At 46.8% G+C, this 21,089-nt stretch overlaps 1 protein-coding gene across 5 annotated transcripts in view; it reads right to left on the bottom strand.

Annotated features, from left to right (window-relative positions):
- VILL (villin like) overlaps nt 1–13,961 on the bottom strand; it is a 149,359-nt gene extending 135,398 nt beyond the window's left edge. For 2 of the 5 annotated variants that reach the window (XR_014475065.1, XM_083189106.1), the window contains exons 1-2: nt 13,883–13,961; nt 9,637–9,715 (exon numbers count right to left, since the gene is read on the bottom strand). Coding sequence is in view for 2 of the 5 variants with exons in the window: in XM_083189106.1 (XP_083045232.1) it covers nt 9,637–9,715; nt 13,883–13,913 (110 nt within the window). In the remaining 3 variants the exon portion in view is untranslated. Of the gene's footprint in view, nt 1–9,636; nt 9,716–9,784; nt 9,804–12,363; nt 12,435–13,882 lie in introns of those variants that run through there. The other 3 variants (XM_083189108.1, XM_083189109.1, XM_083189110.1) reach the window with 3 other exon arrangements.
- Between the last annotated feature and the right edge of the window lie 7,128 nt (nt 13,962–21,089).

Raw genomic sequence — 21,089 nt, forward strand, 5'->3', positions numbered from 1 at the left:
CCCAGCATTGGTGATAAAACACAATGGGGCAGATGTATGAAGGGTCGTTATGGGGAGAAGCAGTATCAGCGCACGTTATGTGCACTATACCGCTTCTCCCCCATGTATGACGGCACCAGTGTGCGGTAATGGACAGGGGTGCTGCTATCTAAATGATAGCAGGCCGAATGTATGAACGGTCAGCATTGCTGACCGTTCCACCTGCTTCTGCTTTTGGCTTCGCCAGCCTTCTGCTGTAGCGCTGTCCCTGCTGTTAGGTCTGGGCTGCCCTGGGGATCTCGTGTGAGCAGAGAGATCTCGCGCATGCCCAGTGTAGCCGGACAGGGGACAGGAGCTATCTCCAGGTGGGGACATCGCCGGAGGGGGGAGTTAGCGCTCCCCCGCTTCAGCGGACAAAATGTTAATACATCTTGTCAGTCTCCCCTCCGGCTTCGCCTCGCTAATGAGGCGAGGCAGGAAGTATTATAGCGGCGCCATAAGCGCAGCTATTATACATCTGCCCCAATAATCCATATAGCTAAATGCATTTCTTGTGCCTATTTATATGGAGCCATGTGTAAAACACAATAGATTAACAATCCCTGACATGTATCAGTGACTTTTAGTAACTCTTACTAACTGCTTTGGGGCTCATCTACCATAGATGGATAGAAGTCATTTTAAAAGATTCTAGGTGCCACATTCACAATCCCTTTTCACAATCTCTCCATATATACGCCCCTTTGGGTGCAGTATGACACGCCCCCTTACTGGGGTGCAGTGCAAAATTCTACTACCAACTATAGTCTCCCTGAAACTAGTTTTTAAGTATGCTATAATGAGGGGCACAGGCAAGTAGGAAGGTGTGTCTGAAATTAAAATGGGAGTCATAAAGGCAATCGGCAGCCAATGTTGGGGCTGCACGGCTGGCACTACCAACATCTGCTGCTGATCGCTTTAATGCTTATGGGGTTGGACCACATACAAAGTTTAGTACATCTGGTACTTGTGTATTATCACGGCGCCCACGATGTGCATCGTAGGGCATCTCATCGCATGCCATATAGCGGCATACGATGCAATGAGTTTTTTAATTGTACAAGCCCGACGGGTGCTTACAATGTTAAATGCCCCCCCATTGTCAACGCCACCCCCAGTATCAACGCCAACCCGAAGCGTGGCGAGCGCAGCGAGCCCGCGAGGGGCGGTGGTACGCGTCCTCCAACCTTTTCATACCCCCACTATCCCCGTCGGCGTGGAGTTGATTTTAGATAGTGTGGCGAGCCCCGCGAGGGGACACGTATAACTTTACATGTATTCCGGGCTCGGGGGCTCGCCAATCTAAAATCAACTCCACGCCGACGTGTATAGTGGGGGTATGAAAAGGTCGGAGGACGTGCACCGCTGCGCTCGCCACACTTCGGGTTAGTGTTGAAACTGGGGGTGGCGTTGACAATGGGGGGCATTTAACATTGTAAGGACCCATCATGGTGCTTGTACAATTAAAAATCGTATACGATCGCTTCGCATGCCATTTAATGGCATACGATGCGATGCAATATTTTATTGTACAATATCGCGTCGCATCGCATACCATCGTATACCTTATTTAGTGTAATGGTATACGATGCGATGGGCGCCATGATAATACACAAGTACCGTACATCCTGCCCAGAATGTGATATTATGTTTGCTTCACAACTTAATGTACATAGATGATATATTTTCTGAAGTATACTACAGTACTTTATCCAGGGGCATATTTATGACATTAATTATTTATGAAAGTACCTTTATATTTATGAGATATTCCCTGGATACATCTAGGATTACTTTGCTTTAACAAGCTGCAGAATGTGTAGTATTCTGAAGCTCGGGACTGGCCATTGGATTTGAATATGGCACTAGCCTGTACCTGTAGTAGCCTTGGAGCCACCTTTTGCCAGTTAGAAAAGGGAGTGCATTCTGCTTGTAGTACAGCTGGGGGGGTAATGCCGCTGTTCCAGCCACTCAGTAATGGTACATCTGGGCACGTAAAAAATAATAGGCCTATCAGCTACATACAGCGGAAGATCTTTTGTGAACTGAACAAATATTTAACCAATAAATCATTAGTTCCCAGGACATTTGACAGTATATTGCTCATATATAAATATATTAATTACAGCAGAAATTGTGCGTGCCTACATATGTGCTTTCAGCGATACGCTACTAAATATCAGCTATACATTACCATCTCTATTGTACTGTTATGATCAGTTATTCGTCTTTTTATGTATGACACATGCAATTAAATGAGATTACGTAGGTGTTAACTCTAAAAGATATATTATATACAGGATGCTGTGAAATACAGTCCCCGCAGGCTCACTGTGAACTAATATTATTCCAAACAGGTACGTACAACAGACCAGTTATGGAACATTCCCGGTCATGTGGCAATACAATGTAATTAAAGCTGGGACACAAGAGACTGAGAACCGCTGTAACCCTTTCTTTGCTGGGTTATTCCAGAAAAGTCAGTGATGCAACAAGCAGATTAGAAGAATCTATTAGCATCGTGGGACAGAGCCTCCCCTCTGTGTCACCCCTGTCTGTCTCTGCCTTCTCATTAGAATGTAGGCTCTCACGAGCAGGGCCTTCTTCCCTCTTCTGCTTTTCCTCTCCTCACCATCATCTCCTCTCCACTACTACCAACAGCAGCAGCAGCAGCAGCAGCAATCCTTTGTCCACCCTGTCTCTCATTTGGTTTTTATGACAGCTGCTGCTTCTTGTTTCATTAATACTGTTTCTGTTAAAGTACTCCATGCTGCAGACCCTTTGTGGCGCCATATAAATAAATTCTAATACAATAAAACCACTGCTTTGATCATGCTATATCTTATGTAATAAAAATACAAATTAAATTCTAACTTACACCAAAACCATATTTAAATGAAGTTCCAAAATTCCAATCAGAGACCTTTTAATTGTGTATTTATATACTAAACTTTAAGGCACTGGTCTGATTTGTTCTAAGGACAAGTTGGACCAGTTGGCCCTTGAGAGCCCCCCAGCAGCTCCCCAGGAGGCTCACATGCGATCTGGCAGTTGATGTGACATTTTTACATGCAATAAATCGCAAACTTGTCACTATCATAAAATTAATATAAGGACACATAGGGGGGGATGCTCTAACATCCGCACCCCAGCTCCACCCCCTATCGCATTCATAATTATCGCATATGCACTAACAAATGCGATAATTATGGCAAAGGACAGCTGTTGCGTTAAGAGCTGTCCTTTGCGGTGAGAGTCAGCAGTTCCCATGGGGACCCGGAGGCTCTCCCCTCCCTCCCTTACCCGGCGCGGTTGATGCTGCACCGGGCTCTCCTCCTCCCTGCACCCGGAAGAGGATCAGTGCAGGAAGGAGGAGGTCACATGTCTGGGCAGCACAGCTCTGTGCTGCCCGAACACAGGTGTGTGTGTGTGTGGGGGGGGGGATGCGGGCGGCGGGGGTCCGTGCGCTGCGGCGGAGGGTTGTGGTAGAAGCCCATAGGGGGATGCTTACAGTTAGACAGAAATGCGGTAAAAACCCCGTTATCTGGGTTTTTACCACATTTCTGTATGCTCTAACCCCCCTCCGCAGTGGCAGCGCTGCGGAGGGAATCGCCAGCAAAAGCTCAACATCCCGCCCAAATTATGGTGCAGCTGCAATTTCAGACATAGCGGAGGTGGGCAAATATGCAAATGTTGCAGAGACTGGGCTTCTCTTTAGATTTCCCACTGAGAGGGATCCAATCAGATCCATGTTTCTCCCTGAGAAAGATCCCTCCCAGCATCCCGATGTCACATCACAATGCACATGTGCAGAAATTACTCCTGGGTCTAAACCCAGAATATCTTCTATAGCAAAGTAAAGCTCTTATCTGGAGAACTGTCCATTGCGCTTTTCTAAGTAAAAAACAGTGTTATATACCCAAAATGAGTCAGGATATAGCACAATGCCTGGTACATCCCACAATAAGTAAATTCATTTAATGGAATAAGACTTATTGCATTATATTCACATGCCATTGGTCTCAGTAAATTCATAATGTACATCTTCACAAGGGCCTGATGCAAAGTTACGAGCAATCTTTTGCTTCTGTGCGAGGTACATAGTATAAGAGAAGTCGGTACTTATGTATTAGCAGGGCGCCCACTAAACAAATCGCTTAGTGGGCGATTCTGCGTAAGAAAATCGCATTGCATGCATTTTGCGTGCGATGCGATCACATGCGATGCGGTGAGATTTTCTTATGTGATTTATTATCTGCTCTGTACCATTGGGCGGTGCGATCGCATGTGATCGCACCACACGCAAAATCGCATGCGATTTTATAGGGTGTGATGCCATTTACTTTACTATACATTTGTATGAGATGCAATGAGATTTAGGCACCCCTCACTATCCACGCCACCCAGAAGCGTGGCGAGCGGCGGAATGCGTCCTCGCAACATTTTCATACCCCCACTATCCACGTCGTGGAGTTGATTATATATAGTGTGGCGAGTGCAGCGAGCCACCGAGCCCGAAGCGCGGCGAGCCCCGCAAGGGGACGCGGAATACTTGTTACTTAATCCGCGGGTCTCACCACGCTTCCGGTTCGATGACTCGCTGCGCTCGCCACACTATATAAAATCAACTCTACGCCGACGTGGATAGTGGGGGTATGAAAAGGTCGAGAGGACACATTCTGCTGTGCTCGCCACGCTTCGGGGGTGGTGTGGATAGTGGGAGGGGGGGTGCCTAAATCTCATTGCATGTCATATAAGTGTATAGTAAATTAAATGACATCGCACCCTATAAGATCGCATGCAATGCGAAAAACCGCATGCGATTTTGCGTGCGATGCGATTTTCCTACGGAGCCGTACATATGCAAATAGGGCACTCTTAATACATAAGTACTGAAAAGTCTGGTAAAAGTGCTGGGTGTTCCTGGGCCGCAACTAAACAGACACATGGATATGGTGTTATGTCTGTGTTATAGGAGTGTTACAGCTCAGATGCAGAACAGGTTCTGCGCCGGGGGTCGGGTGGTGACGGGAAGCATTATTGGCCCACCACTAGATGAGGTTCTTATCAGTTTCAGGGTTCTCTGATGTAGATTTCCTGGTGCCAGCAGAGTGAACACACCGGCCATCCTACATAACCTAAAGGATAACTCAGATAGCTGATAGCTTTCACAAGTGATCTGATGCTGCATTCCTGCCCGCAGCAGCAGATCACTGAAGCATGCAGGAGGCATAAATTAACGCCCCTTTCACACTGCACCTCGGGCCAGGGTTATTGCTGGGATGGTGACTGGTCAACTCGGGTAGAGGTGCGGTGCAAAAGCACCACACCTAATAACCTGTGTCGACCAACCCAGGATTTAAGAAGGGTTAAACACGGGTCATTCTCTGTATAATGGGTCAGTGCCGGGTCAGACCTGGGATCAAGACCAGGGTCAGATCCGGCATTCTGATGTGTTAAGGGGTATAACACAGGACGCCTGCCATAGCATTAACATATTTGCACACAGATGCTGCGTCCAGAGAGGCAGCTGCTGTGTACACTGCACCCATCTGTAAATCTGGCCCAATGTGTGGATACAAGGATTATTTTCAGTGGACTGAGGTCTAGTGTTGAACCCACACAAAGGACACAAGCCTTGTCGTTCATGCTTACATTGTCATGTGAATGTTTGTGTCCTGCCACTAAAAGAAGGAAATGTTTCCTTGTGGCCACATACACACACACACACACACACACACACACACAGCAGACACTCCCTGCTTACAGCAAGAGATTGCACTAGGCAAGGTGAACAAATACATATTATTCCTGACATAAATGCTGTATAGCTCTGCCAAACAGTATTATGCTATGGCTATTTCCATACTTATCTTTTACAAAATAAACTATTGTGGCCAAATGCAAATATACTTGTTATGTTGTTTTACCTTGAAGATATAGTGCTGTGAGGCTTTTCATATGAGGAAACTATTTTTATGGTCCTATGAAAGATGGAAACAGACTTGAAGACCTATATTGAAAACCTTTTTATCCCTTTTTATACACAAGTATCATACTGTGTAACAAATTAATCAGCACAGTCCCCTGGTGCGCCCTGGACCTAATTCAGACCTGACTGCAGGGCACATTTGTTAGAAAATGGGCAAAACAATGCTGCACTGCAGGGGGGTAGATGTAACAATTGCAGAGACTTAGATTTGGGTGAGTTATTTTGTTTCTGTGCAGGGTAAATACTGGCTGCTCTATTTTTACACTGCAAAATAGATATAAGTTTGAACCCACCTCAACAGAAACTCAATCTCTCTGCACATGTTACATCTGCCCCACCTGCAGTGCAGCATGGTTTTGCCCATTTGCTAATAAAATGTGCCCTACAATCAGGTCTGAATTAGGCCCCCTATCTGCATTGTGTTGCGACGTAGGGCCCGATTCAGACCTGCTCGCTAGGCAGTGTATTAGCTCCCCGCCGAACGCACCCCACCCAGCAAATCTCCACAATAGCATGCAAAGGGAAGTGTACGCTTACTCATGCGCTCGGATACAGCTGCAAGGACGGAAAATCATTCGATGGTTGCTCACCATCGAATGATTTTTCCTCCCGCTGTAGATAACAGTAAGTCTATACTTACTTTTATCCTGGACGGAGATGGCCAAGATGGGGCAGGCGCTGATGTCATGTGACCATGCTGATGTCATGTGACCGCCCCAAGCAGGCATGGACAAGCCTGTGTTCTGACGGGCCCGCCCACCGTTTTGGTAGGAATGCCCATGAAATGCTGGGTGGAACCCATCAACCTCCCCCTGCCCACCCATCAGTGAGCAAATTCCCTGGCGAGTGTTCGCTCTGGGGGCTTGCACACGTTCTTATTCCCGCATGTGCCAACCCACTCCATCAGGTCTGAATAACCCCCAATGGATGCATAAAGGCAATAGCTGATTCTTGTAATTCTCCCTCCTGAATCATCAGGTGAGCCGTCGCCGCAGCAAGGCCGGAGGAGGAGAAATACTCTTTGTTTAGAAATATGTCAGGCTGACTTTGCCAAGCTAGTTGGGTGTGGACACATTACGGCCATGAGTCTATGTATACATTACTATACTGTATGATACGTAGTGCTATTACATAGTCCTGTGGCGTCACTTGTGTGCGCAGAGCCTATGGCATATAACAGTGCGCTGTAGATTATACGGCTGCTGGGATTAGCAGGAGAGACATGAAACATATTATACAGTACTTGCTGAATTTTTAACCCATTGTATTTCAGCTTGTTTTTACTTCTCTCTCGTTATTCCTGATATTTCATATGAACTAAAGACAGTATACATGACATACACACGCCATCCTTCCGGATCCATACACGGTTATTCAGTTCCATTCGCAGGGCCGCATTTGTTCTCACGGGGCCGATGTTTGTATGCGCATTTCTGCGCATGTGATTGCGCTGGGTGCGTGCAGCCACGGTGGACAAACTGTTTGCTGGGTACACGCACCCATCCTTGAGGGCGGGGGCGACCCATTAGCATATGAGAAAGCCCAGCACTGGGCGTTCTTATGCTAATGGGACAAGGACGCAAGTGCGGGGGGCAGGCAGCTCTGAGCAACCTTAGGTCTGCGTGCATGTTCCACATCATTCGATGGTTGCTGACCATCGAATGATGTGAGTGTTACCCCGCAGGCTGCAAATGGATGTTTATGTAAAACATCCATTCGCAGCCAGTGCGTGCGAACATACGCTGCGAATGGGCTGCCATTCGCAAGGTGGAGTTAGGTGGACTAGCAAGGATGCGAATTCGCATCTGAGTGAACCAAGCAGAATAACCCCTATGTTGGGAGATTTGTCTTTTGTAAAATAATATCAGCCTAAATGGCATACAGTAATTATTATCAGATTTGTCAGAATATATGGCGAAACTGCGTCCATTTTCAACAAAATACGTGTGAATCAGCGAGTTTTGTGACAATCCACATGTTTTCCAACTGTTGGAACGTTTCCAACAGTCGGAGATTGAAAAGATTTCGTTGAATTGACTGATATTTCCAGCTGTTGGAAATGTTCAGTTATGTGCAACGAAACTGGGGAAAACTATTAGGGAATGTTTCCAAACATAGTGGCAGATTTAAGCTTGTAGAAGAGATAAACTGGAGATAAAGTAGAAGTAAGGTAAAAGGAGATAAAGCACCAGCCAATGAACTCCCAACTGTCATTTTCAAACACATTTCATTGGCTGGTGCTTTATCTCCTTTCACCTTTATTTCCAGTGTATCTCTTCTCAAGGCTTAATATATCTGCCCCATAGGGCCTTATCCAAAGATGCGCCCAGATCACACAGCCGCTGCGTTTTTCTCTAGTCATTTCATGCCAGCTTCTCTGCCTTCGAAAACGCAGCATCGGATCATCTTTAGGAATATCGGTCATCTGAGCAACCCAAGGGCTACTTTCGATGGCCAGGAAATTCACGCTAATGAACCTGGTCGAGCCAATCCCAGATAATGGGCCAGACACGCCCCTTTTCTCTAGAATGCCTGACAGTCTCTCTCCATGTTAATCACACTGAGGAGATTGGGGAACTGCAGGCCTGCATATGTACATGTTCAATGTGTGCAGATCCAAAAACATCAGAGATGTACATAAATATCGGATTTGTGTACACCTCAGAATTAGGCCCATAGACTGATTTCTGCATATTGCCTTCAGTTCTGCCTGCTTCATGCTGCTACAATAGCAATGGGGCGTGAGACTGCATGCTTCAGCCCCATAACAGTGATTTTAGTGTGGACCTCTGAGCTTGGTGCCAGAAGTTTTGTATTTGCCTAATGGGCTGTTTGCATCTAATAGGCAGTGCCCCCATTCCAGAAGCGATTGCATAAGCAGTGTCATACAATGGAGACTACAGAAGTAATCACAGAACCGTGGAGCGACAGTAATCTTGTATTATTACAAGCTGATCTCTGGTCTATTTAAATAGTAAATGAAAACAGAACAGTACAGAGAACATTAGTCCACAATGTGAATAATTGTCAGCAATAATGGCAATCCACTGCAACATTTGCAAGGTGACAGCGCTATAAAAACCACCTGAAGCATTGATAAGTTCTGTGCCTCAAAATCATGTAGGATTTGTGCTGTAAATCTATTAATCCACCCAGCACCAGAGGAAAGTGACATGATCATGTACAGTACACGTCTGCATAAGGAATCTGCCCTTAGGGTATATGTCTCCTGGGGCAGAAGGGAGTAGTTTCCTGGGCATACTTCAGTGTGCAGTCACACAGGGTGTCGCCCGTTGCTTATACACAGCTGAGAACCTACGGTGCCAGAAATCTAGATTTCCAGTTAACTTATAGCCTATCTAACCCCCAAATGGCTTCATTCTAAAGTATTTGAGAAACTTTGATTAAACAGTCACTGACACAACTGCAGCAGGAACACTCAGGTTACAGACTAGAAAATAATTATTTATGGTGGAAATCATGTATCCACGAAATAAGCATGCAGGTGACAGGTGCAGTAGGGGCTCCCCACAGCCCAGAGAGAAGGGTGACCTCTGATTCAATTACAAGCCACAGAAATCTCTCTGCAATTTAAATGGGTTCACCACCATTGTGGGAATTCTTACCTTGTAGCTGGTGAAGAGAATTTGTAATCTGCACCGGTTGTTTCTCCCTCTCTGTCAGGACCAGCAGTGTCCCTTCCACCTGCAAAAGAGACACAGCTGCCTAAAACCTGTAACTTGAGCTCAGACTGAGCTGCAGTGATCCTCCTACCTGCTCAGCCAACCCACCCAGCATTCCCCGAGCATGCACCAGTCCCAAGGCACTGGGTACTTCCAGTAAATTAAGTATGTCAGTCATTTGCATTCGTTGTTAGTTACAGTCCCTAGTAGTACAAAGGTTGCTTTTCTAAAATACTACAGGAAGCAAAATAGTTAACTGCGTAAGTAAATGATACACATGCTGAGGGTAAGAAATCATGGTTTCTACTTCTATTAAATATGGGTTGGCTGAAAGCAGGTGTATTACCAGCATTTTGTTAGTTCTGGACGTTTCCCAAATTATATAGATTTGTCCTCATAGTCCAGCAGTAGCGCACGCAGGGGGGGTTTCTGAGTACCCAGAAACCCCCCCAGGAGTCTAAGGGCCCTAGGCTGAAAGCTGAGGGTCCCCTCTTTCCATGGGTACAAGAATTTTAAAAATCGGCCTTTGGGAACCAGAGATATCTGACTTCAAAGCAGTGGTTCCCATCCAAGCCTGTTAATTGCTCTTCCTAGTCAGATATTTCAGGTTCTTTCTGACTTAGAGTTTTTCTGAGTGTATATTCCAAAAGCTGGGACTCTCCCCCCTTGAAGGACACTAGGAGCTTGTCGCTACTGTTCCCAGAACCAGAGATATCAGCCTTCCAGCAGCTGGTTACTGCTCCAGCTCCACACACCTGGTATGTAGTTTTATATACTCGTTGGCAGATTACTCTGCCTCCTGAATTCTGATCCCCTAGTTCCCATTACCATTTGGTAGGTGGGATTCTCTAGTTTTTAATTCCATTAAAATCTAAGAAATCTATTTCTGGGAACTGGAGATATCTGCAGTCAAGCAAGCTGTCCTCCCACCAGAAAATTATGAATAATAAGCTCACTCCACTATACACTCCTCCTCTGCATATTAAACATCCTCTACCACCCTGGAAGTTATGTATAAGGGCTCCTTCATTCAGCCCAATGCAAACATCCTCTCCCACCTCATATCCTACCATCTGTGCAGTAAAGGGGTAATTAGTGGAAATTAGTGATACAGGCCCTACATGCTGAGCGGTTGGTATAATACCCCCTACCACCCGCGCGACATCAAGGCTTCCCCCACCCCTACCGCTGGAGGATCGGTAGGGGCCCCAATACATTGCTATGCCCAGGGGTCTACACTGCTGTTGACGCCCCTGTATGTATATATATATATATATATGTGTGTGTGTGTGTGTATATATATATATATATATATATATATATATTATTATTATTATTATTATTATTATTATCATTATTTATATACATTTGGTCTATCTATAAGACTTTAACTGACCCGGCATATACTGGGTCACCTAAGTGTCCATCTCCGTGCTTTGCTCCGCCTCTCTGGAAACCCCCTTCTGAAAATCCTGCGTTTGCCACTGTGCTGTTGTCTGACTTTGGGGGAGAGTTATCAAAGCTTGACGAGAGGTAAAGTGGAGAGTAGAAATAATCTACTAGCTGTCATTTTTGAAACACTGCCTGAAAATGGTAGTATGTTGCTATAAGGCTATTGCTTTATCTTTCTACAAGGCTTCATACATCTAGTCCAGGGGTAGCCAACTCCAGTCCTCGAGAGCTACCAACAGTTCACATTTTCCAGACAACCTAGCTGCTGCACAGGTGCACTCGTTACTCACTAACACATTTTAAAAGATCCACACGTGGAGCTAATTACTTCAATTGTGATTTTGTGAGGAGATCTGGAAAACATTAACTGTTGGTAGCTCTCGAGGACTGGAGTTGGCTACCCCAGATCTAGTCCTTTGAATTAAACAGTGATCTGTACCCAATCGAAGGCTGACAGTGGTTGGATGTGGTGTCCTATAGGAATTCTTCATCAGAAACCCCAGTAATGTTGTTCCTGGTACAAATATGCTGTTGTGTTTGAGACCTATTGCCATGTCTGGGAACTGGAGATATCTGCAGTCAAGCAAGCTGTCCTCCCACCAGAAAATTATGAATAATAAGCTCACTCCACTATACACCCCTCCTCTGCATATTAAACATCCTCTACCACCCTGGAAGTTATGTATCAGGGCTCCTTCATTCAGCCCAATGCAAACATCCTCTCCCACCTCATCTCCCACCATCTGTGCAGTAAAGGGGTAATTAGTGGAAATTACTGATCCAGGCCCTTCATGCTGAGCGGTTGATATAATACCCCCTACCACCTGCGGGACATCAAAGCTTCCCCCACCCCTACCGCTGGAGGATCGATAGGGGCCCCAATACATTGCTATGCCCAGGGGTCTACACTGCTGTTAAATATATATATATATATATTTTATTATTATTATTATTTATATACATTTGGTCTATCTATTATACTTTAACTGACCCGGCATATACTGGGTCACCTAAGTGTCCATCTCCGTGCTTTGCTCCGCCCCTCTCTGGAAACCCCCTTCTGAAAATCCTGCGTTTGCCCCTGTCCAGGGTTGCCTACCCTCCTGGAATGGCCGAGAGCAAGGGCGTAACTACCATAGGTGCAAGGGGTGCAGCTGCTATGGGGCCCAGAGCTGAAGGGGGCCCATATTTACTGTGTAAGTAATATGTTTTACATACATTTATCACCATCAGTTGCTACATAGGGGGCCCTTTAAAACTTTTTCTGTGGGGCCTACGAATATCTAGTCAAGCCTCCCACATTTAGCTCACTCCCACCCCACCGCAGCCCCCTCCTCCACCAATGAAATAACAGTATTCACCGCCAAAAATGACACAAATTGCATAATTTGTCTCCTTCCCGAAGAGCCGCATTTACTGTGTACTGTTACTTGATGACAATGCCCCTAGAAATGTCGCAGAGAATCTACTCTCTGCATAGGTGTTTGAGGACACATCTGTAGTATTAGTAGCAATGATAAAACCGTTATTAATATTATTACTAACTATTCCGCAGCACTTCACAGAGAATATTTGAACATTCACATCCGTCCCTGCCCCAGTGGAGCTTACAATCTATATTCCCTACCACATATACACAGACATTCTAGGGTTAATTTTGTTGGGAGCCAAATAACCTACCAGTATATTTTTGGATTGTGGGAGGAAACCGGGGTACCCGGAGGAAACCCACGCAAGTACGGGGAGAATATACAAACTCCACACAGTTAGGGCCATGGTGGGTATCAAACCCATGACCTCAGTGCTGTGAGGCAGTAATGCTAACCATTACACCATCCGTACTGCGTTCTGACAGATACATAGCATACTTTTATACTCTCCCGATTTTTTTCGAGTATCCCCCTGCAGCCCCAGATCCCGCATTTTGCCCACTTATTAGTGAAGTGGTCAGAATGGGGACATTAATACAATGAAATCGCTGTTCTGGGTTTAGGCCTAATGACAAGGTTGTATGCCAATCCATACTTACCTACCTGACCCTCTCCATGAGGGAGAAAATGCTCTGTTCCTGGACTTCCCTGGTAATGTATGATTGCCATCACCTGTGGGGAGCTAGGTAATTGATAAGGAAGGTGTTTCCCCACAGGTGCTGGCAATCCTACATTACCGGGGAAGCCCAGGAACAGAGCATTTCCTTACTCATGGAGAGGGTCAGGTAGGCAAATACAGTATGTGCCAATCGTGTCATTTTAGTTCCGCAAATACCACTCAATCAAAGCAATTTCATCAGTGAAGAGGTAGGCCAATTAACGCAATTATCCCAGCCATCCCATCACCAACCAACTGCATAGATCTGCTGCACCTGTTTTTACTCAAAAATGACCTTATTCTGATTGACTCACAAGGCTCATGAGATGCCGCCCGCATTACCGGACGCCTGCGCAGATGCTCAACAAATGGATTTGAATAAGGTCCAGAGTCAGCCGCCATAGGTCTCCTCCATTGCCTGTGGACTGGAAACTGTGGGGAGTCAGCTTCTTAAGTGAAGAATAATAGTATTGGACCCGCAATCATGTATTTATAACACATTTGTAACCAGCTTAATAGACTTTGCAGGACTGGTGTAAGTGATGACAGGTATACCATGTGGCTGCCTGCAGTGTAGCATAATATAAATAAATACATTGTAATGATAAAATAATAACATAACATATCCAGTGGCGGCTGCAGAACTGACCATGTAGTGCAGGGGGGATCACTAACCACATATACACATACAAGTTGTCATGGCTACTGGCTAGATCCCCCGGGAGATCGGCAATAAACTCCACACAGACATAGGCATTCATCCACACTCACACTACTTATCTAAGAAATAAAGACGCGTACAACTGAATGGGCTTAAAGGGGACGGCTTATTTATTTTGAGCAGGGGCGGCCTATTTGAATCTAACTAAAATTTATGTCCCTGCTCTAACTAAGGTGGCGGGCAAAGAACGGCATGCAAGATAAATAACATTGCTGGAAAATAACAAAGTAATAAAAATAACAAACTCCGGATCTAAGGGCCTCCTGCCCTTAATTGCCAAGGACCGGCCACCTGCCAGCGTCCAAGACAACGGCACAATTACGAAGCAGACTTTTCAAAAGGGGCCACTTGCCCTTAAGGTCAGGGGGTTGACCTTCTGCTTCTGCCCCTGACCTCGCATATCACTAAGGCAGAGCTCACCACTCTGCCCGAGTCAGCAAAAAATTGGGCCACCTGCGCTAAACTACAAATGTCCGCAACAATTTACCCTATCCGAAGTAGATGATCGTTAAGGTCCAGATGTGGGCCCACCTGGATCGGTGATGCCCACATCTCGACATCAACCACCAGCTAAGTGTAAATACAGCTCTAATTTAAACTACCGTTCTTTCCGCCAAGACAAAATAAGCCGACAACAACTAAACGAATAAATGCGAACGACTTCTCAAAACGAATTCTAACTAACAATTGGGGCGGGAGGGAGGGCAACGTTTCCTGAAGCAAGAGGCAGAATCTTCTGGAAGCAAGAACATCACCCCATCAATCTCCACCTCTGACCTCAACCAGCCTATCCTGAACCGTCATTCAAATCAGCCAACCCGTCAATCAAGATAAGCCGAACCCCCGGGCCCAGATCCAGTGTGTGAGCTAAGGATTCCTGCCAATAGCCAGGTGAGTTTATGCTGTTTTCAGCCAGACAAGCTGGCCTCTACAGTCTTAAACTCCACACAGACATAGGCATTCATCCACACTCACACTACTTATCTAAGAAATAAAGACGCGTACAACTGAATGGGCTTAAAGGGGACGGCTTATTTATTTTGAGCAGGGGCGGCCTATTTGAATCTAACTAAAATTTATGTCCCTGCTCTAACTAAGGTGGCGGGCAAAGAACGGCATGCAAGATAAATAACATTGCTGGAAAATAACAAAGTAATAAAAATAACAAACTCCGGATCTAAGGGCCTCCTGCCCTTAATTGCCAAGGACCGGCCACCTGCCAGCGTCCAAGACAACGGCACAATTACGAAGCGGACTTTTCAAAAGGGGCCACTTGCCCTTAAGGTCAGGGGGTTGACCTTCTGCTTCTGCCCCTGACCTCGCATATCACTAAGGCAGAGCTCACCACTCTGCCCGAGTCAGCAAAAAATTGGGCCACCTGCCCTAAACTACAAATGTCCGCAACAATTTACCCTATCCGAAGTAGATGATCGTTAAGGTCCAGATGTGGGCCCACCTGGATCGGTGATGCCCACATCTCGACATCAACCACCAGCTAAGTGTAAATACAGCTCTAATTTAAACTACCGTTCTTTCCGCCACATCAGTTCAAACTGAACTGACCCGCCACCAACCTAATGACAAAAAACTCCCTCAACTAAACCTCTAAACTTCTCAAGGCGTCTATCAGATTCTGAAAAAACAAATCCATGCCGACTAAAGAGAGATGCACCCCATCTGGCCTATACAGGGTCTCGTTTCTAAAGGATATGGCCTTGTGCCTGACGACCACTCCGCCCTCCGTTACTATAGCCCTGCCGACTACGGAGTTGATCCGCCTCCGTACTAAATCGATGGCCCCCGGATTTAGTGCATCTCTCCAAACCCTCCTAGGTATAATCTCTGACCAAAAGAAACGGCAAAATCGCCATTCTCTGATCAGGTCCAGCAATAAATTCCTAATCTCAAATCGTATATTGAGACCGGAATTATGCGTGAGGTCGTTGCCCCCCAAGTGAATGATGACAAAAAGTGGGTAACCAAACGACCTAACCGACTCATCCAAAAGACCCCTCAACGCGGACCACCTCATACCCCTACGCCCCAGCCAACGGATAAATCGCGTCTCAGGGAAACGTTCCGTATCCGTGGTTACCTGGGACAAGGACAACCAATAAATAAATGAATGCCCCACCATCCAAATCATATTGGTGTCCAAGCGTTGACCTGTAAGTCGAAATGATAGATACTGTTAGAAAGATTGAAATAAAGGCAAACATCTGGCAAAATTTTAACGGGCCCGGGAGATTCCCTTAAAGGTGATTTTGGAGTTCTATATTAAATTGTTGATAACTAATAGTACTGTGATTCGGGTGATCTATTTAAGACTAATTGATTATTTTACCCACTTGAATTATGTATAATCCCTACTTGTTGTTTCTTATTTTGTGGTTGGGGGTGGGGGGGGGAGTGGGTCACCCGATTTGACTTGAGGCAAAAAACACAAATCTTCCACCAGTTGGCTAGAGCCTAATTTAAGACTGGTGATAACACAAAAAATTCCTCAAGGCCCCCCAAACACTAAAGCGCGTTTGGGCGAGCGGCTACTCCTCAAATGGGCTCACTGGACTATGTCGGCCTGATGTATCGCTTAAATGCACCAGACCGCCATCTTCCGAGTGCTCGTATGTCGACCTGAGACCAACCCGCCCCAGCGGCTGCCGAAGCGGCGCCGATACGGAAAGAGTGTGTCCCAAAGTCGGCTGGAGAAAGACCCTGATGCAATATACAGCGCCTGAAAACCGACCTAAACTGGAAGTTAGTAAGGGGGGACCCGTCGATGTGCATCAGCCAGGCCCCGGGCAATTGGGGCCGCAACTCCACGTAAGCCAGAGCCGCCGCCACCGGACAGATCCGGCGGTCGCCACTCCGACCCAAATGGACCCACTGACCCCTGCCCGCTACATCGGTCTTTGAGCGCTGTATCTTGCACCATAAACCGTCGTGGTGCACGTCGACATGGCTGAACAGCATAGGCGAGGAAGATGCCCTGTTTGCGGACACCAGTTCGCCTACTCTGAACGCCCCATGGAAAGCCATGGCAAAGGCCAGCCTGAAAAGTCGAACCTCGTAATCGTTTGAGCAAATTACTCTTAGGGACTTCGAGATTCGACGTAACAAGCCGGCATCAATCGGCCGCCATCTGTCGGGCAAAACCGGCCTGGTTCTGGCCCATCCCTTTAGCATCCTGGAAAGGATGAAAGACTTGGTGATGTCTCTCCTCCCACCAAGACGCAAAAAGAATGATATGCCTGCCAGAGAGCGTCCAACAAAACTTCTGGACTTACCCTCCGTGTACAGGTTCCACACATAGGCAATAATAAGGCGCTTAGAGCTCTTACCTGTGCCACCCTGTTCAAGCATGAACTCGCTCCAGCGCTCCCATGAGGCCAGATAAGCTCTGAAGGTAGCCGGCGCTAGCGACCGCAGGGCCAGCTCCTCTACCCCTCCAGAGGCACCTGCCATAAAAAAGATGGACATTGTTCACCATACTTCTGGGCTAAAGGCACAAGTTGCCTGAATCTCACCCATTCGAAACGGGACAATGCATCCGCTACTTCGTTAAGTACGCCTGGGACGTGCTTGGCTCGCAACGTAATGTTGTTCGCCAAGCACATCATCACTATCCGTGCTAAAATACGCAAAACTGGGAGAGAGGTTGACTTTAGTTGCGTAATGGATTGAACCACCCCTAGGTTATCACACCAAAAGACAACCTCCCTGTTTACCAATTCTGCGCCCCAGAGCTCTAAGGCGACCATTATTGGAAATATTTCCAATAATAGCATATTCCTGGTCATGCCGTCTCGTGCCCAAGATTCGGGCCAAGCATCTGCGCACCAACGTCCCGCATAGAATGCGCCGAATCCGGAAGATCCTGCAGCATCTGTATATAATTCCAACTCCGCATTTGCAACGGCTGGAGCTTGCCATATGCATATGCCGTTAAAATTATCCAGAAACATTTCCCACACTTTCAGATCCCTCTTCATTTCTGAAGATAGACGTAGAAAATGGTGGGGTTTGCGAATCCCTACGGTCGCCCGCTAAAGTTTTCTACAAAATATTTTGCCCATGGGTATAACTCTACATGCGAAATTAAACAGGCCCAATAGAGATTGGGCCTGTCTAAGAGTTAACTTAGCAGCCGCGATGGCATAAAGTATTTCGTCATGTAGACGGCGTACCTTATCCAGAGGAAGTTTACACAGACCTAGCTCGGAATCAATTTCAATTCCAAGGTACACCAAATTCGTAGTAGGTCCCTCGGTTTTTTCCCCTGCCACGGGAACCCCGAAATCCCCAAATAAATCCAGCGCTGTTTCCAGCAACTTAAAGCACAGGTCAGAACTTGGAGGACCCACTAAAAGAAAGTCATCCAAATAATGAGTAATGCTGTCAGCTCCCGTCACTTCCTGTAGACACCACTGCAAAAATGTGCTAAAGCGCTCAAAATAAGCACATGAAATGGAGCAACCCATGGGCAAACATTTATCTATGTAAAAACCCCCATTCAATTTAAATCCCATGTATTGAAATGCGTTCTTATTTAAAGGTAATAGTCTAAAAGCTGACTCAACATCCAATTTGCACATGAGGGCACCAGGACCAATTTTTCGAATGATGTCTATAGCATCCTCAAATAAAAAATAATTAACTGTGCACAAATCGTCATTGATGGCGTCATTGACAGACGACCCTCTAGGACAAGAAAGATGTTGAATCAGCCTGAACTTCCCTTTAACTTTTTTGGGAACCACCCCAATAGGGGACAAGATTAGTCCCTCAACTGGTGGTGTTGAAAACGGGCCTGCCATGCGACCTAGTTTTACCTCGGCTTCAACTTTTTGGGATATTATGTCAGGATGTTCCATGGCGGAGCGTAAGTTTCCCCTAGTTCCCGTACTAATTGGAGCGGAAACAGGTAATTGAAAACCTTCTGAAAATCCGGACTGCAAAAATCTTGCTCCATCTCTGTCCGGATACCGTTCCAGCCATGGTAACATCCTGACCAATACTATTGGAGTTGGGGCTCTATCCAACGACAGGTGCCGCTGGACCGCGGCTTTGTTTTGTCGTGGACTGAGCCCCACCTCCCCCTCCAGTTGGTGGTTTTGTGCAGTCCTTGATTGCGTGTGGACCTCCGCATCTGAGACAAAGGTGCCGAAAACGACACCGGTTTCCCAGGCTGCACTGCCCATTATTAAATGAGTAGCACTTACCATGGCCAGGCTTAGTATTACCTCCCTTATTAATGTTATTGTAAGGCCTACTCCCATACTGTCTTACCCACCCCTTATTCTCAGCAGCCCTAAGAGGTGTAGCTGATTCGGTAACTTCGACATATAACTCTACGTCTTTTTTACCAAAATCATACACCTCCCGGCCATGCTGCTTCCTCCTAAACTCTTCGTCATAGATCCGCCAACCGGGACCGACGTAAGAGGTGTATAGTTTATGAATAAGAAACTGGTATCTCACCAAGTTCACATATTCATCTGGATGTGTCTCTAAATAACAGGCCGCAAAAATAAGTATGCCTCTTACCCAGTTATTATAAGTGCGAAAGGCATCCTCGCTAGCGGGTCCTTTCTTCCTTGCGGCTAGGAGGGCCCGCCTATCTTTGCTTGTTAAAGCAAAGATATCTACATAGCGCCCTTTTCTGATCCTATCCCTAGCCCTAGGGCGCAAACCCCGCTTAACAGCGGTGTTTGCGCACTGCACTGCATCGGACTCGACCGATACATTAGAGGATCCGGAGCTATGGGACCTATATTCTCTACGCCTCTTCCGCCGTCGTCTCCTCGCGAACCAGTCCGAAGATGACTTATCTTCGGAAGACGTCGATGCCAACGAGGAATCCGAGGTTTCATTTCTGCGCCGTCTCTTCCGAGACTTTGCAGATCTTTTTCGCCTAGCCTTCTTCTCTACAGATGAATCCTCAGACCCACCACTGCTAGCCCCAGCATTATCATCATTTGTCCAGTCAGGATCATTCGTGGACTCACCAGTATCAGATGATGCTGCCCTCCTTCTTCCACGTACACCCCTTCCTTGACTTGACGATGGTCCTTCCATGGCTTGCTCCGCGGAATCTTGACCTGTCAATAGAGGTTCATTAACAACCCCCATCACAGTTGGAACATTCGGCGATACCCTTTCCGCTGAGGAAATGGCATTTCCCCCTTGCGCCGCAGTAATAGTCGGAGCTATCGCTTTGGCTATGAGGTCAGATACTGACTCCAGAGTTGCCGAAGGAGCAGTGTCCCCCTGCCCACCTGGCCCGGTGGTTAACAGAGGAGCCACTGCCGACACCACTGCTGCGCATATAGATGTAAGCGCCGATGTGTCTAATGACACAGTGTTACCCTCTGTGTTCCTCCCTGTAACCGCGTCCGCATATGAGCGACCCGGTTGCCGTCTGGCCCCTTGTGGGACCCTATTGATCTCCTTAGCCTTCTCTGCGACCAACCTTCTCCTCGCTGCCCGTCTAGATCTGGCGTTAGAATTTCTAACCCCTTCTACCGGATTCATTTCTGAATCACTTTGTTGGTCCCCGTCACTACCCCCACCTTCTTCGCTTGAACCAGCAAAGGGGCCTTGCTGTTGCGGACCGGATTCGCTGCTCAGCGAACGCACTTCACCTGATTCACTGCTTGAGGATACGGATTCAGCCGAATCCTCGCTATTAGCCTGCCACGTAGCTACGGCCGATTTAAACATTGCAAATTCGGCTTCAGTTAGCTTATGTCTCATGTCCTCAATAAATTGTCCCCTGGGGTTGCTATCATAACTAATACCACCAGATGGCGCTGCTCCCTCATTCCTTTTCTTCCCTTTACCTTGGGACCTCCTGCCATTTCCCCTTCTTACAGCAGAGGGCGCTCCAGGCATAGAAGTGCCTGCAACACCCTCTGCAGCGTCTGTGGCTTCACCCCTGCGGCCACTTCTTCCCCTGGCGGCCATTACACTCTCAGTGCTCATAGGCACTGCACCCCCCTTTTTGCTTTTATTGCGCGCTCCGGTCCCCCGACCGTCGCGCCGTGACCTCACTATTTTTTCTACTTGTAGTGCGGATGCGGGTCCAGAGTGACTCCTGGCACCCGCATCCTTCCTTGCTCCTGCGGCGGACGCT

This window comes from Crinia signifera, chromosome 5 (genome assembly GCF_055691185.1).
Source record: "Crinia signifera chromosome 5, ASM5569118v1, whole genome shotgun sequence".
NCBI lineage: Eukaryota > Metazoa > Chordata > Amphibia > Anura > Myobatrachidae > Crinia > Crinia signifera.